This window comes from Silene latifolia, chromosome 10 (assembly GCF_048544455.1).
Source record: "Silene latifolia isolate original U9 population chromosome 10, ASM4854445v1, whole genome shotgun sequence".
NCBI lineage: Eukaryota > Viridiplantae > Streptophyta > Magnoliopsida > Caryophyllales > Caryophyllaceae > Silene > Silene latifolia.
The window spans coordinates 96,747,608-96,767,741 of record NC_133535.1 but is presented as its reverse complement, the minus strand read 5'-3'; the positions used below and the strand labels follow the sequence as shown (position 1 = coordinate 96,767,741).

The 20,134-nt window shown below is 38.2% G+C and overlaps 2 protein-coding genes and 1 non-coding gene across 3 annotated transcripts; 2 read left to right on the top strand and 1 right to left on the bottom strand.

Annotated features, from left to right (window-relative positions):
• Nucleotides 1–548: 548 nt before the first annotated feature.
• Nucleotides 549–2,461, bottom strand: LOC141607933 (uncharacterized). The gene is made up of 3 exons (XM_074427282.1): nt 2,077–2,461; nt 1,692–1,910; nt 549–1,117 (listed from the first exon to the last, which is right to left on the bottom strand). Exons 1-3 carry the CDS (start codon nt 2,459–2,461, stop codon nt 549–551), a joined length of 1,173 nt encoding a protein of 390 aa, XP_074283383.1.
• Nucleotides 1,958–2,065, top strand: LOC141609815 (small nucleolar RNA R71). The gene has a single exon (XR_012527724.1). It is a non-coding gene; the product is annotated as a small nucleolar RNA R71 (small nucleolar RNA).
• A 9,947-nt stretch (nt 2,462–12,408) lies between the features above and the next one.
• On the top strand, nt 12,409–19,336 carry LOC141605772 (uncharacterized). The gene is made up of 3 exons (XM_074424662.1): nt 12,409–12,590; nt 13,707–14,779; nt 18,804–19,336. The coding sequence occupies exons 2-3, from the start codon at nt 13,847–13,849 to the stop codon at nt 19,074–19,076; spliced, it is 1,206 nt and encodes a 401-aa protein (XP_074280763.1). The 5' UTR covers nt 12,409–12,590; nt 13,707–13,846; the 3' UTR covers nt 19,077–19,336.
• Nucleotides 19,337–20,134: the final 798 nt, after the last annotated feature.

Genomic DNA, 20,134 nt, shown 5'->3' with positions numbered 1-20,134 from the left:
TGGGATTTTGGGATAGTCTTGGGTGCTACTTATTGGAGGGCTTCTTTTTGAAGTCTTGGATGATCATCCTAATGTATTTTCTAGCTCAAGAACAAATGAAGGTAGGAGACCTTCATTTGTGCCCATTTGGCCGAATTTTTGATGGTGAGAAATAGATTTTTCCATCTCTTTTATTTTAGTTTGCATGCATAAGATCTAGAATTTATTTTATGACTAAATAAATTTGAACATATATGAATATGTTAAATAATGAGATTAAATAATTCTAACAATTCTAGACATAGAATGCTAAGGGTAACGAGTTCTTAGTGTTCATGTCATTACTTCGTGTCTTGACATGACACAAGCTATTCGAACGGTTTCCAATTTTCCACAATAAATTGGTGGCGACTCCACAAATGAAGGCTTATTCAACCTTCCACCGGTTTCAATGCCTCACAAATCGGTAACGGCCCATGACGTGCTTTGGCAAACCAAGGTTCCGTGGGAAAAGTGTCGCCGCCTCAAAACCACAACGCGAGGGTGCGCGCGGTGCGAGTGGCCCATGTCTACACCAATACATCCTCAATGATGCCTTTGGGGTATATGTTGGATCCATCTGCTAAGGAAATAACCACATGTATTGGTTTCAAAGGCCCTAACTTAAGAGACTCATAAAGATAGTGAGGCAAAACATTGATAGAAGCACCCGAATCAAGCATGGCTCTTTGGCACTCCGATTCACCAATCTTGCAAGGAATAGTGAACATTCCCGGATCACCACACTTTTTTGGTAAACGCTTTTGAAACACAGCCGAGACATGTTCACTAGCCCTCACTTTCTTCATACTCTTAGCTTTGTTGATCCTCTTAATAGTGCACAATTCTTTCAAAAGTTCAGCATGTTTTGGCACACTACTAAGATGGTCAATTAGTGGGATGTTTACTTCCACTTTACGAAAAAATTTATAAAGGCTTGAGGTCTTCTTATCCATGACCATTGTGTCATTTAAAGCATTTGGAAAGGTAGCTTGTGGCTCGTATTCCGGATGTGGTTCATCAATCCTCAATTTCTTGGGTGTAGATGCTCTCTTATGATCCACCACCACTTCGATTTCATCCTCTGCTATATCCTCCACTTCATGGACAACCGGAAGTCCGGAAGTGGCTTTGATTTCTTAGGTGCCTCTACCAACTCCCTACCATTCCTCAAGGAAACGACTTGTGCTTGTTCCTTGGTGGGTGGAGGAATGGTATGAGAAGGGAGACTACCTCCTTCAGTAGGTTGTTTAGTACGTGTGTTGAGAATTTGACCCACTTGGGTCTCAAGTTTACTAATCCTAGAGTCGGTAAGCCGATTTTGTTGAAGCACGGCGATTTGAAACTCTTTGGTATTGGCTGGCAAAGCCACTTGATTTGCGGCAAGTGTTTTCATCATGTCTTCCAGGTAATTTTGTGATTGGTTTTGATTTTGATTTGGCTTTTGAAATGAAGAGTTTGATGGTTTTTTTTGGTTTTGGTTTCCACCCCACCCAAGATTAGGATGAGCTTTCCACCCCTCATTGTAAGTATTCGAATAGGGGTCAAATTTCCTAAACCTAGGAGCCTTCACCGCTTCATTTCCTTCTTCTGTATGCAAATATGGACACCTATCGGTGGTATGAATTGGATCATTACAAAGGCCACAAATTTCACATGAGATATACTCCCACCTCCTTTTGAAAGATCCTTAACCAAGTTGGTAAGAAAATCAATTTTGTCTTCCATATGGGTGGAGTTTTTCTTTGAAGAAGATGCTACACCTGCTTTCTTGATTCTCCTTCCAAAATTCCTAGAGCTTTCCACTAACCTTTCAATCAAATCATTTGCTTCTTGGACCGACATGTACTTAATTCCACCTTGGGTGGCGGCCTTAATCATCCTAGCATCATCTTCAAGAAGTCCACCACAGAAGTTTAAGAGCAAGTCAAGATCGGTATAACCATGGTATGGGCAACTAGTAATAAGTTGCTTGAATCTCTCCCAATACTCATTATAAGTTTTCCCAATCCATTTGCTTTACATTGCTTATCTCCTTCTTGAGTTAAGATGAGAGACTAGCGGGAAAGTATTTCTGCAAGAAGGCTTTCTTCATATGGTTCCATGTGGTAATGCTTCCGGTGGGAAGATAATAGAGCCAATCATTCGCCGCATCCTTTAGGGAGAACGGAAAAGCTCTCAATTGGAGTTGCTCATTGATGACTTCATTGGGTTTCGTGCTAGAACATACCACATGGAACTTGTTCAAGTGCTTGGTGGGATCCTCCGTACTTGTCCCATATAATTGTGGCAATTGATGGATGAGCCTAGATTTGAGCTCAAAGGTAGCATTCTCCGCTAGAGCCGGAAAAGAGATACACAAAGGAACTTGTGTAAGGTCCGGAACGGTGAGCTCCTTGATAGTCCTTGCCCTTGGACGTTCACGGTTCTCGGCATCTCCCATGATGATGTTTATGGGTTGTATATCGTTTTCTACAACAAAAACGTTGTTGTTGGAAGAAGAAGAATGGTTATCTTCCTCTTGGTCTTGTTGGGTTACGGAATTGATTTCTTGAATAACCGGAGGTTCTCTTCTTATACCTCCTCCTAGCTAAGCAAGAGTCATTTGAATTTACGGGTCGTAGGGAAGCGATGTTTCACTTGAATTCCTAGTATGAACCATAAAAGGTTCTACACAAGAATCAAACGATCAAAAGGTTCTCACAAGCAAATTTAACAAACACAATCTAGCTACTAGAACACTAATGCAAGTAGCTTGACAAAACTATTCTAAAACACAATTTAAAACACTAGCAAAACCGTTACCTTCCCCGGCAACGGCGCTAAAATTTGACACGCCTAAAACGTCGCTATTTAAGATGGTCAAATTAACAATTTATAAGCCACACTTAATAGTAAATAACACTAATTGTAAAACTAGTCAAGTAGTAAGAAGGGGATCGTACCCAAGAGAAGGGGGGTTTGCAAATGTGTAATCAAAAGAACAATTGTAACAAATTAACAACAAGCAAGCAAATAAAGAGGGGGGGGGGGTAGATAACAAGCAAGTAAGCAATTGAAGATGATTATCAAATATGAGAGGAAAACTTAACTCAATCCCTTTGATGAGCCACTAATGGTTGATCCTTGACACAATCAATCCCCAATTAGTTATTATTACCCTATTGTGAAGATGAATCCCCTAAACTTCCTTAATAATGGTTAATGACAAGGAAATCACACTTAATCATCAATCCAACTCATTAACCTCCAAGTAGAAATCACATACATTGGTTTAATTAACAAGAAGATAAAGCATGAGAGATTCAATAGGAGTAATTAGACACGATAAACACGATTAATGCCTAATTACAAGTTAATCCCTTTCTTGTAGATCAAGTTAGGAGGAAATCACACTCACTAATTCAAACACAAGGTGATGCTAAGATAAAATTGCAAGGAAATCACACTTAACAATTCTAACAACAATAAATTAAAGAAATTGATTTAATTAAGCAATAAGGAAATCACACTTAATTACTCAAATCAAACAAGGTTTCCAAACTTCAAACAATAAACACAAAGGATTAACAATAATAATAAAAATTAGGGAAAGATTAGAGTGTCTAACAACCAAAATATTACACCTTTAGGATTGGATTAAGAGAATGGATTATTTCTCCATTCTAGATCTAACAACCTAGTTAAAATGATCATCTTCAAATTACAACTTCATTAACAATAATAAAGTATAAGATGATGAATCCCTAATGGTATTCATCTATATATAATCCTAGGTTAAAGAGGAAATGATAGGTTTAAGTTGGATGAAAGCCCGTAATCAAAACGAGTAATCCCCAGAAAAGGCCCACGGAACGCCCTATAACTTTGGGAAAGGCGCACGGTGCACCCTTCGTGCTGAACTCCTGTAACACCCCCATATTCAAAGGAGCCTTAACTAGGCCTTCCTTAGCATATAAGGGCATTACCATCTCGGTTGCCCGAGGATAGTAATAATCAAATGTCGATAAGAGAACTATTATATTACATTACAAGTGATTTAGAACCAACTGATGAAGTAAAAGATACAACTCAAAGACTACTCGCTATAACTATCAAATCTCGTGAAGACTCATCCCTGCCCGGACTCCAGCTATCAACAACATCAACACCTGCTAAGACCGACTGCTCACCATAAGGGATCACGGCAGACACATAAACAAACAAGACAACCACACAAGGTCAGTACTGAGATAAGATACAACAATGCCAACAAACCTAACAATACAATACAACACAATCAGTCACACGCAAGCACACCCACGCCGATCAATCTCCGTCACCGACTGTCCATTGGACCAGCCCTGCCGAGCGATAACCCTGTCCCATTAATGTGCACATCTCCTTCCATGGCGGGTTCCACGAAGGGCGAAACTAGGGCGTGAAGCCACTCCCGCAAGTGACTCCACTCAGTCGAGAACGCATCTCGAGAACCAGAGACAAACAATCACAATCAGCTGCAACGCAACAACCAACAAACTGTATGTACTAACCGACTACGGCATATACGCTGCCACACAACGCAACCACATCACAACAACAATGATACGACAATCGACACACTAGACTATCCACAGAAACTGAGTAGGCGAACCTACCTTTAAGCAACTGCAACCAATCCATGCCAACATATGACATATCCAGCAATCAAGCGACGCCTATAACCACAACACAATCATCTATTACTATCAAGCAAACCCTAATTGTAAAGACAAGGATACGGATGATGATGACGACATACCTACAAGGAGAAACCCGGCAAAAGACCGCTACCCGACTCAAGCTATGCTCTCCTAAGGCACAAGGACCTTCAAAAGGCTTCCATGAAGGTTTTATGGTGAAGGGAAGGGAGAGAGGCGACTGAAGGATAGGAGGAATGAGGCGGAAATGATTTGCGGATTTAACAAAACGCGATTAAAAACCCTCGCTGAAAACTCGATACTCGATCGAGTACCCCACATACTCGATCGAGTGACCCCCTACTCGATCGAGTAACCACGCTACTCGATCGAGTAGCCTCTACTTTATCGAGTACCTCGCGTAACTCGTAACCCAAGACAGCTTTGGCACGCACTTCTAAGAACTACTCCCGCTCCCAAGGTCAGCCAACGCTGGTCAAAGGGTCCCTAAAAGGGCGGGTATTACAGTCTTCCCCCCTTAAAAAGAACTTCGTCCCCGAAGTTCAACTCACCTAACTCAATGCACAAGACACGGGGAAAACACGACATCACCATTCTTCCTACTCAAGTCATTACTCCCCTGAAATACCATCCCCCCACGTCATCATCATCACTGACTAACGCTCTATTCATATCGACTCTCTTACAACTATCATACAAACATTATCATCATCAACTGTCACTCTATATGTATACATCGACTCTTACGAACTATCATATATAAAACATCAACCTCGCAATACGAACCAGCACAAACAACGATCACCCATCATATGGTAACAACTATCAACCCAAAACATATCTCATATCAACTTCATGCTGCACAACTAGTACCACCATGTTACTCAACAACGCGATTCTATTACGACCCATTGCACCACAACTATCTCTTTATGACCGTCCTTTTAAAACATACTATCACATTCACTTCAATGAACTAAAGTAACCATTTACACTTCATATAAGCAATGTGATCAAAGTACTAGAAAATTTTGTAATTAAGCAACAAAACATTATAAACGGATAACAACATAACTTCAAAATCAGCCTTTTTATTTTGCGACATTACTCTTCCCCTCTAAAAAGGAACTTCGTCCCCGAAGTTCACCACCAAGATTACCACACATATTACCTATTACTTGTATCATAACATAAATTAGAACCATATTATTTATTATGGACATTACTCACTAAGCATATACTCGTTAAATTAGAAATCATACACAAAACACCGGAATAACTAGCCGCCGTCGATAAAGCATGTTAATATCGTATGCACAATTGTATGAGAAAATGTAACTTCGATGAATAGATAGTAATATGGCGGATGTAATATTAAAACAACAAGAAACCATCACCACTTCACTACTTGTGACAAATATGCATATAAAACCCAAGCACAACGTTTAACATACGAAATTAACGGTTCAAAGGTGTTATTATGCATCACTAACGATGCTAAACATCATACATATAATTATATAACAATTGAACAAATTTAATTTTGGAAAAGTTCCTGTAACAGTGCTACTCGATCGAGTATGTAGGGGTACTCGATCGAGTGCCATGCTACTCGATCGAGTGTCTTGGCTACTCGATCGAGTAGCCCTGAGATCAGAATACTTCCTTTCTTTCATTCCTGCAGCTACTCGATCGAGTACGGGGTACTCTATCGAGTACCTACAGGTCAAACACTTGGAAAACCTGTCATAACCAACCCATATATATACATAACCGTCACATAACTTCAGTCGGGATGACTTCCCGACCCCCAAAATCAATCCTGCAACAATGTCAACTAGCAAATCCGGCCTTATGGCCAACAATACAAGTCCATAGTCAAAGTCTCGACGAAAACAACTACCAATATCTAACAACACTACCAACATCTAATACCAACGACCATAAATAAAGATAGAAACAAGGAGCATCACTCCTCCTGCTGCTGCTGCTGCTGCTCAACCATCACCTCATCATCACCACCACCGCCTCCAGACGTACCCGCTCCTGATGACCCAATGCCCGCATCAACCCCTGCTCCGGCTCCAGGACTCACGTACCATGGGGTCAAGCCACCGTAAGCAAAGGACTGAGGTGTCCCCCCACGTCGACTGATCCACCCCGTAGGAGTGGAAAACCCCACTATAGTCCCCAACTCCACTCCACCAAACCGGATGCGGTCCCTCGGTCCCTATCCCCTGAGTGTACGCCATCTTGTGCATATTCCTGAGTGTCAAAGTACATGACACTCTCTCTGCCAAGTAGCTAGATCGCGTCTCCGGGGTGTCGAGGTAAGGGTAGCACGGAAAAGGATAATGCTGCTGCTGTGGTGCTACCGGCCGTGGCCTAGTCTCCGAGGTCCTCTCCCTCACTCGACGGGGTCCTCTCCCCAACCTGGGCCTCTCCTCCACCACTACCGCCGCGTTCTCGCCCTTCTTCGGCTCGGGCATCACCTCGAGAATCGTGTCGTCGATGAGGTAGGTCTGCAACTGGCGAGGTCTATCAACATCCTCCTCCTCCTCCTCCTCATCGGAGTCCACAACCACAACCGCCGGCTCCAAAGGCTCCATCAGTGGGAGGTGCTCAGGAGCTGGAATCTTCATCCAACTCATGCCCCACACCCTCCAAGCAAGGCTGCCATCAACTAAAGTTCACAACCACTTCAGGTCGAGATAGTAGTCATGGTCCATAGTAGGCACTGGGGTAGCCAGAGGCACATACTCCGAAGAAGCCTCAAAGGAGGTTAGCTTTTCAGCTAACCGAGTGGCGATAGCGCCACAACTCAAGTACCGGGAAGAGGCAGTAGCCATCAAGGCAAGGGCAGCACAGACGATGGAAGGAGCATTAAAGACCACTTTCCTGGCCCGCTCCGGGTTGAGATAAGACATCAAGAGCAAAACCTCATGGTTGTTCAGCTTACTAATGTCCGGTCTATCATACAGGAGGTTCGAAAGAGAACGGAGAAAGACCCTCAAGGTAACATGCTGAACATCATTAATCAGCATGTTGCTTGAGGTGGGAGCTGGCTTTCCGGTCAGACGAGGCATTAGGCGGAAAACACCGCACTCAGCAGGAATATCAGTGATAGAATCCTTGGGAGGCTTGGCCAAGCCAAGGTGAGACGCAAAAAGATCCATAGTCAACAGGAAACTGGTGTTCATCAACCTAAACTCAACGGTTTGGGCAGCGGGGTCATAGCTAAAGGAGCTCATAAACTCCAAGGTAAGAAAAGGGTAGGAATGTTTCCTCAGCCGGTACAACCCCGTAAAGCCCAAAGTCTCGAATATATGACGGACATCCGTCTCTATTCCCAAATCCTCCAACAGTGTAGTGTCTATGCACCTCGTCGGTCTCATCTTGCGTTTTTGTAAAACTACAAAACGCTCTCTCTGTTTGAAATCTACAAACACAACAGAAGGGTACTCCGGAACTGCGGGTACCACGGGTCCATTCCCTTCCCCAACCTCAGGCTGTGTAACCCTTCCCCGTTTATTGTGACGAGTTCCTATGTTCGGTCTCGGCATCTGTTTCAGCATACGACTTAGGCAACTTGCATAAACATGTAAAGCATATACTTCACTCAATTTGATTTTACATACTCAGCTAGGTACACAAATTCACCAACAAATTCGACATGTGAAGCACATAATTTTTTGCCATTAAACTTTGAATACTCAGTTAGGTACACACATTCACCAACAGTTTCCCCAATTCGATATATAATCTCAGTTTATAACAACTCATAAACCATAGTTGTGAAAAGTTTATCATGGTGAATACACATGCTCAACAAATTCTAACATCCTAGCATGATTCTAAGGTTACTCCATACACACTCCTAATAACATGTGAGGCATTAGTACAAGCTCATGGAAAAGTATTGTAGGACATATCATCATCACCTTCAATATTAGAAACAAATAACTCAATTAAACTTGTCAGACGGTCTCTACAGCTGTAACAATTTTGACATATTTTTCATCAATTATCATCACTACTATCATATTGAAGTTCAACCTTTACTTAAACAACCCTATAGAACCCAAATTTCAAATATAGCAAACGAATTTCCACTTGGGGCACTTTTAAGACGGAGTTTTAAGGCAACTTTGTAAGGTGAAAATCATCAAAATTCATTCTTCAACATGATATAAACAATGTTTAGTACTCAATTCCATCATCTAATCAATATAAAACACCCAAAATCGATTTTGATTTTTGTAAACCCTAGAAATTTCGGTTTCAATTTGGCAATTTCTAGTCTATTTTACAGCAATTAATCACCAACAATCAAGGAAAGAAAGCATGTGAATCATATTACAACAATTAAAAGCAACAAATTGATCATATGAATCGAAATTTCAGATTATACAATCATCCCAACAATGTAAAGGCATAAAGACATGTAAATAGGGAAGAAATCATACCTTGATTAAGTAGTAAAGTAAAGGAACGAAATTAAACAAGTAAAACAACCCCAAGAATCACTACCAACACAAGATAAGAAGAGCTTTTGAGAGGAATTTAGGCTTAGGGTTTCGAAATAAGGAAGAAGAATGAGATGAATTAGAAAGGATAGGGGTTTTAAGAAACCCGTAAGATTCGCTGTACAGTAACCTACTCGATCGAGTGTCTAGGGTACTCGATCGAGTACCACCCTACTCGATCGAGTAGGAGCTATTTCGTCAAGTATCTGCAGAAATTTTTCCACATCCCGACGTCATAGCTTCCTAACTAGATCGAGTGAGGTCTACTCGGTCTAGTAAGCACTCGCACTCGGCCAAGTATAGTTAAGTACTCGGTCAGAAATACGAAGTAAATCGAAGATTCCTACAAAAACAACATCGCGTGTCGATTCCAAACTAAGTTCGGAATCGTCACTAGTTATCATACTCGTTCGCGTATCACCATTATTACTCAAGTATACCATATCGTCTCAACACATAAGGTTTATGTCACATTATGCTACACAAATTACCCAACTCGGTTTACCTGCTACCGAGTCATTCATAAGCATAATCACGTCATCATACTACACTTAGACTTATTTTACCACGTTACTACCAAACTCGTGTTCACTTCAACTTGAAACATATAATTAACATTAATTCATTCTTTCATGTATCATATAAATGCATACTCTTCATAACAAATTAATCTATCATGTTCCAAATTCAATCATAGGCAAATCATCTTACACAAATCGATTGTCACGCAGCGGAAAAATTTCAACCAATAAACAAGGCATATACGCATTACTATATGCTATGTTTCATATTATAACTCAACAATTCCATAACTATCATCATCGTAATTACGGTAGGGTTTATAAACTCGTATATGACTACCGTTATCATCAACTTATAGCAAACACCAACATGTTCACTCTTCTATTATAGCATACACTTTCACATTTCCACGCATTAACATCACCTTTACTCACTAATTCCACCAACGATTACCATGCATGGCCCAAATATAGCTATCACACCCCTATTAACTCTAACAAAGACTCAACCACAGGCAGCTCCGACACAATTAACATACACATCACACATATACACACGGACTCCACATTCTCATACCATGTGACTGGCTTAAGTATCATGGGGCCAAGATTTTGAAATGAGGGCGCCTACTCACCCAAAATCTAGCATCAACGGGGCTCCCATTATACATACACCAGGTTCATTTTATTAGACTCGCTACGTTCATTAAGTTTATTTGTTACAGGTTCCAAAATCGTCGCTCTGATACCACTTTGTAACACCCCCATATTCAGAGGAGCCTTAACTAGGCCTTCCTTAGCATATAAGGGCATTACCATCTCGGTTGCCCGAGGATAGTAATAATCAAATGTCGATAAGAGAACTATTATATTACATTACAAGTGATTTAGAACCAACTGATGAAGTAAAAGATACAACTCAAAGACTACTCGCTATAACTATCAAATCTCGTGAAGACTCATCCCTGCCCGGACTCCAGCTATCAACAACATCAACACCTGCTAAGACCGACTGCTCACCATAAGGGATCACGGCAGACACATAAACAAACAAGACAACCACACAAGGTCAGTACTGAGATAAGATACAACAATGCCAACAAACCTAACAATACAATACAACACAATCAGTTACACGCAAGCACACCCACGCCGATCAATCTCCATCACCGACTGTCCATTGGACCAGCCCTGCCAGTGGGGGACCGCAGCCGTACCCACCAAATCCCCGCTCATCATACCGAGCGATAACCCTATCCCATTAATGTGCACATCTCCTTCCGTGGTGGGTTCCACGAAGGGCGAAACTAGGGCGTGAAGCCACTCCCGCAAGTGACTCCACTCAGCCGAGAACGCATCTCGAGAACCAGAGACAAACAATCACAATCAGCTGCAACGCAACAACCAACAAACTGTATGTACTAACCGACTACGGCATATACGCTGCCACACAACGCAACCACAGCACAACAACAATGATACGACAATCGACACACTAGACTATCCACAGAAACTGAGTAGGCGAACCTACCTTTAAGCAACTGCAACCAATCCATGCCAACATATGACATATCCAGCAATCAAGCGACGCCTATAACCACAACACAATCATCTATTACTATCAAGCAAACCCTAATTGTAAAGACAAGGATACGGATGATGATGACGACATACCTACAAGGAGAAACCCGGCAAAAGACCGCTACCCGACTCAAGCTATGCTCTCCTAAGGCACAAGGACCTTCAAAAGGCTTCCATGGAGGTTTTATGGTGAAGGGAAGGGAGAGAGGCGACTGAAGGATAGGAGGAATGGGGCGGAAATGATTTGCGGATTTAACAAAACGCGATTAAAAACCCTCGCTGAAAACTCGATACTCGATCGAGTACCCCACATACTCGATCGAGTGACCCCCTACTTGATCGAGTAACCACGCTACTCGATCGAGTAGCCTCTACTTTATCGAGTACCTCGCGTAACTCTTAACCCAAGACAGCTTTGGCACGCACTTCTAAGAACTACTCCCGCTCCCAAGGTCAGTCAACGCTGGTCAAAGGGTGCCTAAAAGGGCGGGTATTACAACTCCGCTTTGAATATTTTCCTTTGCTTCTTCTCTTGGACGGTACTTTCATTGTTCTCTTGTAGCTTGCTTCCAGGTTTCCCTTGGGGACTTAGAACCACCCCGAGCTTCCTCTAAAACATGACCAAATCCTCCTTAACAACTCAACACTCAGAATTGGTTAACAAAGACATAAATCAAGCAAAACCGCTCCCTAATGTCGCTTTGTTATGCACAAAAAGCTAAATAGATGGTAAATATGTGAGCTTATCAGACACGAATTATAAATTTAGGCCTACCGGACAATTTTTTCAAATGTAAACCCGTTCATATTTGGTCAAACATGCTAATGATCACCTATACGCTATAGCCAGCTTGCCCAACCTTGTGACCGGGCCCATTCAAGGTCCGGTCCCACGTCCTCTGAGCCCGGGCTGGTTCTGATCTGAGCCATAGTGCCCAACTCGTGACCAGGCCTAGAAATGACCTATAATAAGACACACTAGAACTTAGTCGGCTCGAACTGTCTCGACTCGCACCGGACCCAATAGACGAGGTTGCTTAGTTTAGTAAGTAATAAAATCAAGATGATTGATTTCGAATTGTTCAATTTCTGTTTTATATTGACAGAAACTAATCGTTCACACATACATTATTTCTATTCTTCAAATCCATCTCATATCTTTGAATTTAGAATTGTTTTCTTGAAATAAAACCAAAGATTGTATCAATTGAAATCATTGTTTGGTTTTATTATCTCAAATTCATGAAATGTGTTCTCTGTCGCAGGTATGAAATCTTTTCAATTGCATTGTATATGATTATTTACAACTAATTCTTGTTTAGAGCGATCACATTATTTGACTTTATGACTTTAGTTTCCCCTGATCTCAAATTTCCATTTTGACGTGAATATTACAGGCTTATCTCTTTTGATGATTTTTAATCAAAGGTAAACAAATGATTTTGACGGAGAGTCGTTGGGTATTATAGGAGCACGTTTGTAATGGCATTATGAATGGAGTCAAAATTTTGACAAAGCAACAGTTGTTGATTTCAATGTAGAAAATTGTGTAATGCTCATCTCATCTCGTGAGGATTGATTATAGGAGTTCGTATGTTGAAATTGCGTTTTATCGTAGAATCAGATGTGGCGATGGTATTCGGAACTTAGACCTAGAATGAAATTAACGACAGATTTTTGAAAATGCAACTTCGGTTAGCGTAGTAATTGTTGAATTCAATTTAGAAATTTGAGTTTGGGTCCTCTAATTTTGATGTTAATGTGATTAGATTGATCAAAAAATTATATTGTTGATGATATATTGGTTGTGGTCATCAATCGAAAATCTCAGGAATATCAATTTTTTTTGTGGATGTATGTCGTGGTTGTTTTATATGTGTAATGTGTTTCATGTTATTGTCAGAAATCAGATTGCAAGAACTTTTGAGTAACTACGAAGGATCATGTTTTATTTACGGAGTCATGAGTCATCTTTAATGATTATGGAGTATGCCTGAAAGCATGAACCTAACCTCATGTGTTTGTTTGCGCTAGAGCTTTTCAACCTCTTCTTGTACTCCCTCCTTTCAAGTCATTTTCATAGTTTGCTCAAAATATACGAGGAATTTTGAATAAACATATGGGAAAGGCTTAAGAGAAGGGAGTAACTAGGAAGGAGTACGTCTTTTTAACCGTGTTTCGCGTTTTTCTACTGTCCCATGAACACGATATCCATGGATCAGGGATCCTGTAACATTGGGCTTCTCATTTAGACCAACATACAGTTACCATGGGGATCAATTTAGTGAAATTTAGAAAGTAGAATATTGCTTTGCATGGTTTTAAATTGGGATGCTAGTTTTATGGAGCTTCTACATTCACCTGTCCTCTGTTAATTATAGGTGGGATATGTCTATGTGATATATTTTCGAAGTTCCAAAGCACAGATGGGCGCTTAACCCAGAAAAGTATACAGTTTCTTGGCTAAAAGTAAACCACATTATTTCCTAAAAGGAATACTGTCGGATTTCGGGCTTTAATCATGATGGAAGCAGATACATCTTTCACAGAGGTGGACCTTAGGCAAGAAAAAATTGAAGATGTTAGGGAGGAGGGTGAGAAGTTTCATTGTGATCTCTGTGATAAGGAAATGGTTCACAAGATTGCCCTAGTATTACTTGAAGGTTTATCAACTGCCTGTGTTGATAACACAACAGGAGATATCTTTAGAAGTCCTGGCACAGTGGCTGCTGAAATTAGGAAAGAAATGATGGAGTATCTCGTAGAGAGGACTCAGTCCTTTGTTGCCGAGTCTCTTATCTTAGAGGATCGTCCTGAGGGGGAATTTTCCGACCAACCTTCTGATTTAATATCTGATTTCATTGAGGACTTTACTGGTCTCAAGAGAAATTTGTTCAGCCGTGTGTCTGGGTGGCTGCTTAGTGAGACAAGAGAAGACAAAATTGACGATTTTGTTCAAGAAATGGAGCTTAACAGCTTTTGGTTGTTGGATCGAAGGGAGACTATCGCACAAAATCTGCTAAAAAATGTTGACTATAAGAACGAGTTTCACTGTAAGATGAAATTCAAAACTGAGATTGATCTCGAACATCATCGTCTGCAGTGCGGATTTAGGACTCTATTGTGTGAAAATGAGGGCTGCAGTGCCACTTACAGTGCAGCTCATACCGAAAAGCATGATTCTGTCTGCCCTTTTAAGTTGCTTCCTTGTGAGCAGAACTGCCCAGCGATTCTTATGAGGCAGGAAATGGACAAGCATTGTATTACCGTCTGCCCAATGAAGCCTGTGAACTGCCCTTTTTACTCAATCGGCTGTAGAGCTACCGTTCCCAGTTGCAACATTAAACAACATTTTACAGATGATGTTCGTTCTCATATAGTATTCGCTCTTATGTATCTTTACAAGGGAATATCAGCAGAGGATTTACTACCACGAGCTGAACAGATAGACGCGGTATGTTTATTGAAACCTTTATTTATATGTTTTCGGATTTTCTAACGTGTGCTCTAAGGGCATACATTAAGAAAATAAGAACCCAAATGAGAAAATATTTTCATGATGATTTCAACAAAAATGGTAACACTAGTTTCACCTTTCAATTTCTCATGAGAGAATTATGAAAATGTTTTCTCACTTGGTTTTTAACGTGTCCTCCAACTTTCTATGTTGTTCGGTGGCATTTGCACTATATATTCTATTTTTCTAAATCATCTAATATGCTGCTAACATAACCCCGATGTTTTAAGGGTTTTGCAAATGGAGGGTAGGGGGTCGACTGTGCACAACGTTGCCCTATTGATAAGAATACAGTGTGTTTGTTTCCGGATGAAGAATCAAAATTTTCTCTTTAGAAAAGATAGTCGAGCTTCATTGGATATATGATTACATAATAGTAAAAAAGACCCTAACATAGATAAATTATCAAATTACGCCATTTTACATACCACTCTTTCAAGGTTGCTCTCGTTTATATATTTTATTTTTAAAAATTATTACCTTTAAATTAAATATCAAAACATTAAATTTGATACCAAAATCCATTTAAGGCAAATAAAGAGGAATATTTCGATCATTTCAAATGCTTTTCCCCAAATGCGTCGATTTTTCGTACCAAAAATACTTTTCATCATCTTCTTCTTCTTCTTCTTAATTGCTTCGAAATTTAGTGTGCGTTTGGCCTTGTTTTTCAAAGTGTTTTTCGAGTTAAATACGTTTTGGCCAAACATATCATAAATTTAAAAGTTGATAGTAGATTCTCAAAAGCTTAAATACCCTGTTTTTGTCCATAAAAATAGAAGCATTAATTTGATGTTTCTTTTTCTTGAAAACTACTTTTGAGAAATTAAGCATAAAAAATATAAATTCATTTTAAGCAAATTAGGTCAAACATGCTCTTAGGCTCTGTTTGGCAAGGCATTTCAGGTACCTGATTTGGTCAAAGTAGCTTATTTGACCAAAATTTCAGGTACCTTATTTTTCTATAAGCGTTTGGCAAGTAGCTTATTTGACCAAATAAGCTACCTAAAATGAAATGCTACCTAGAGTAGGATTTGAGATTTCAGGTACCTGATTTGGTTTGATTTTCCATTTTTACCCTTTAAATCTGTACTATTAAATAATTATCATATCCTTTTACGTCATTTCATCAAAATCAGTTACCTTTTCAGTTAGTTTGCCAAACATTTTTTTATATAATCAGCTACCTTATCAGTTCCTAATTTTCGCTATCTTATCAGTTACCTTTTCAGGTTTCAGTTACCTTTTCAGTTTTCAGCTACCTTTTCAGATTTCAGCTACCTTTTCAGTCAGTTTTTAGTTAGTTTTTACCAAACAGAGCCTTAATCTTTTTTCTTTTCATCTCTCTCTCTCTGTCTCTCTCTCACACACACCTCTTTATCTAGCATCTATAGTAGAGGTATGTAATTGTAAACAAGGTTTTTTTTACAACTGCTATCACGAATAAACCACTTTTTGAGAATTGCTATTCAGGTAATAAAGGTTTAAAAACTGTTCCCATACTAATTGATTCGGTTAAAAGTTAGTACCAATTAACACCAAAACCCAATGTTTCCTTGAAAAGATAAAAATAACCGTTCTTTTACCTTTCCCCTTTGTTACCCAGTGATTAAAGACAAGTTTTTACCTAACTATTCAATTTCATTACTCATACGGCATCAGATTTCTTCATCCAAAACAAAATTCAACTCTCATTCTCCTTAATCATTTGAAGAATTTTCACGACTTTCACCTAACAGCTATTTACGTGTTCATTATATTTTATAAACCCTAATTTTCACGACTTTCACCCATCATTGCCTGATTAAATTGCTAATTAGATTACATAAACCCTAATTTTCGAATTTTTAATTGTTTGGAAAGTTGTTCCATTGATTTGTTTAATTAAACTTTTGTCTTTGTTATTACTTTAAACGTGTTTGATTACAAAATTTGACTAAATTAATTGGTTTCTTTCTAAAAAGCTGATAACTTTTCTTTATTTGATGTTGTAAAAGTTGTATAAACCCATTTAATACTTTATTGTTTACTTTTAGGATGGATACTCTCTTTTATGTTGATGTCAGACTTCATGTTGGTGGGTGTTGGTGGGTGTTTTGAGTTCATTAAACATCAAACATAAACCCTAATTTGAATTCATTAAACGAGATTGAACAAGGCTTAATGGAGTAGAAGGAGAGAGAATGAATGAATGGAAGGCTAATGTTACATGAAATATTAGATTCAAAGAGAGGGAATGAATGAATAGATTCAATTGATACAACAACAACAACAACATCAATTGAATAGATTCAATTGATGAAATAGAAAAATAAGGAAAATCAAAGGAGGGATTGAACAGGGAGGGATTTATGGAGTAGAATAGTGTAATGTTATAAGGAAAAGAGAAATGTCATAACTAAGAGAGAAAGGGTAAATCGTTCTTAAATCAAAGGAGCATGCCTTTTTTATCGTTCTTAAAATTTTCAAATGAGCATAAATCATAAACCAGAAATCGAAATTGACTAATTTTTTTTCCAGATTGATTACCTTTTCGAGATTTATAAACTGATAAAACGAAAATGGTCATTTGGAAATTTAAGTTCGAAGATATGGTTGATTTGAGATTTTCGTTAAAATAAAAAAAAACCTATAAAATGTCAGTCGACAAATTTTTTTTTTCTCAAATCGTAGATTATGACGAGATAATCATTTTAGGAAAAAAATTGGTCTATTCTGAATTCCGGTCTATGAGTTATGCGCACTTGAGTTTTTTATAGCGAAAAAAAGGGTATGTTGTGTATGAAAATTAAACATGGAGGGTATTATGTACACAAATTTAAAAAGTTGGGTACCACGTGCAAAATGACAAAGTTCGAGGGTACCACGTGAATTTTCCGTTCATTTAGTCTCGTTTAATGAATTGGTACTGACTTTTAACCGAATCAATAAATATGGTAGCAGTTTTTATACTTTTATTACCTTAGGAACAGTTCTCAAAAAGTGGTTTACCTGTGATAGCAGTTATAAAAAAACTCTTGTAAATATTTTCATATTCCTAATGTTGGTTACTTTGTAAATATTTTCATAACTATGTTGGTTACTATAAGAGTCTAAGCAATCAATTTTTAGGTTTTCCAAAGGAAATTAGGGCTTATAAAAAGGAATTTTTAGGCTTGTTGTTGAACTCAAATTCAACTAAAAAAATGTAGATTTCATTACTACATTTAAATGCAAACAATCAACTTTAATGAACTAAATTTCAATTCAACAATTTAGGGATTTCAATTGGACAAGTTAGGGTTATTAATTAACCGAAATAAAGTAAACTCTAGTTAGTAAGTGAGAACTTAACGAAACAAAGATATTGATCAAATCAATGAAAATTATGTACTAGAATCATGAAAATTTATTGTGTAATGTGTATTAACTATTAAGTAAAAGGCTTTTTTTCACCGAAAAAAGGACAATGATATCAAAATTTAAAGTTTTGACAATAAGTAAGTAATTTTGAAAAAAAAAAAATTATAAAAGAGAATCACTTTAAAAAAGTGATATATAAAAGAGTGCTCGATAATTTACCCTAATAAAACAATCAATTAACCATATTGCTATAGAAGGACACAATTGGCCTTATTGATTCAAATGAATGGGAGTATATATAATTGACATACTCCCTTCAATTCTGCCTGTAGTCCCCCCTTTCCTTTTTTATGCCTCTTTATTTATTTGGAAATCTGGGATAGAGTGTTTTCTGTGGTTTAAATTCATTTTCTTAATTTTTGTTCAAAAAGAAAGGAGAATAATAAGTAGAATGGGAGGGAGTATTTGTTTTGCCGTTTATGATACGTTATTGGTCCAAGGAGTAGTCGAAAGAAACCTTATTCTTTTGAGTAATTTCCGTATCAGTTTACTTGTATCATTTACAGAAAATTATATTTGTCCTGCACGCATCTTAATACACCATGTATAATTTCTGCAGGAATCTGTTGATCGGCTTGTTCGAATGCAAGGAGTGAGGTCTTTTACAAATGCAGTCAAGGAACTTGACTCTAAGCTAGGACCATTTACGATCAAAAAGAAGCAAGCAGATATCGAAAAAGTTTCAGCTGAAGACACAAAATCATCAAACGATTCTCCTGCGGGAGACGCTAAGAAATCAGAAGCTGGAGAGACTCCTGCAGTAGAACCAGCGAAATCAGATTCTGGAGAGTCGAATTCCTCAAAACCTCCGACTTTAAGCACCGAGAAGTAAGTGCATAGAGAGAGCTTACATTAATGGTAGACACGACTAATTTTGACGCATAAGTAATTTCATTACCGCTGCCTAAAAAATTAAATAAAAAATCTTATTGTTGGTATGAACCATATTTCTATAGTGTACTTGGGGTCAAGAGTGACCTAGATATAGAGATGAGTCGATGATGACACATTTTTGGAATACAAATACATGAATTTGTAGGTTGAAGGATGTATTATTATTACGAAGTATTACCCTACACTTTTGCTAACACATATGTTGCCTCAAACTCGCAAGTTATTTTGAGGAGAGCTTCGAGTTTCGGTCACACATATAAGTGATCAAGACTCCTGGTGTTGTCCTTCCTGAACTTGGAAACTCGATACCAACAAATGTAATTACGCTTCCTAGAAAAATCCGTAAGGCAGCCTATCTAACTATACAGCAGCAAGTAATGATTAAATCTAAATTTACACTTCTAGACTGTACAAATAGTTATATATACTCCTAAACTAGTTTGGATGCCCGTGCGTTGCAACGGGGTAATTAACTTAGTAACAAAAAAATGGTTATAAAGTCTTAATATTTACATCTTATATGTCTTATCATTTATTTAGATATGATCAAAAGTCAAAACATCTTATTTAATAGACACAAAAGATGTTGGGTTGATATATAAGTTCCAAGGATGCCTCATATTTATAATCATAAGACCATCACATCTTATGTTAATCTTTCGATGTGGGACAATTCTATTCTATTATTTTTATATAATTCTACATTATTTTTCAATGTGAGATATATAGCATACTAAGAAGTACACAATTTTATATATGTACAAATTATATGAAATCTATACTCTAATGATAACATTTTTACCACGAATCAAATTATGTTATTTTCATAATTTTCTTAACGATATTTTTTTTGCCAAATGAAATGTAAAAATTTTTATATAAAAATTAGAAACATCACTTGAATATAATATAAGAAATAAATATTATAATAATTAAAAGACTCTCCACTTTATTTTTTTACATCACTTGAATATTATTTATGATACCTTCCTAAAT

Excerpts from the sequence above, each read along its gene's own strand:
- LOC141605772 (XM_074424662.1), top strand. The coding sequence starts at position 13,847 with ATGATGGAAGCAGATACATCTTTCACAGAGGTGGACCTTAGGCAAGAA. Across the intron at positions 14,780-18,803 it reads GAGCTGAACAGATAGACGCG|GAATCTGTTGATCGGCTTGT; the intron begins GTATGTTTATTG and ends TAATTTCTGCAG.
- LOC141607933 (XM_074427282.1), bottom strand. The coding sequence starts at position 2,461 with ATGGGAGATGCCGAGAACCGTGAACGTCCAAGGGCAAGGACTATCAAG. Across the intron at positions 1,911-2,076 it reads GCAGAAATACTTTCCCGCTA|ATGATGCTAGGATGATTAAG; the intron begins GTCTCTCATCTT and ends GACTTCTTGAAG. Across the intron at positions 1,118-1,691 it reads TAAGGATCTTTCAAAAGGAG|TGGAGGATATAGCAGAGGAT; the intron begins GTGGGAGTATAT and ends TTGTCCATGAAG.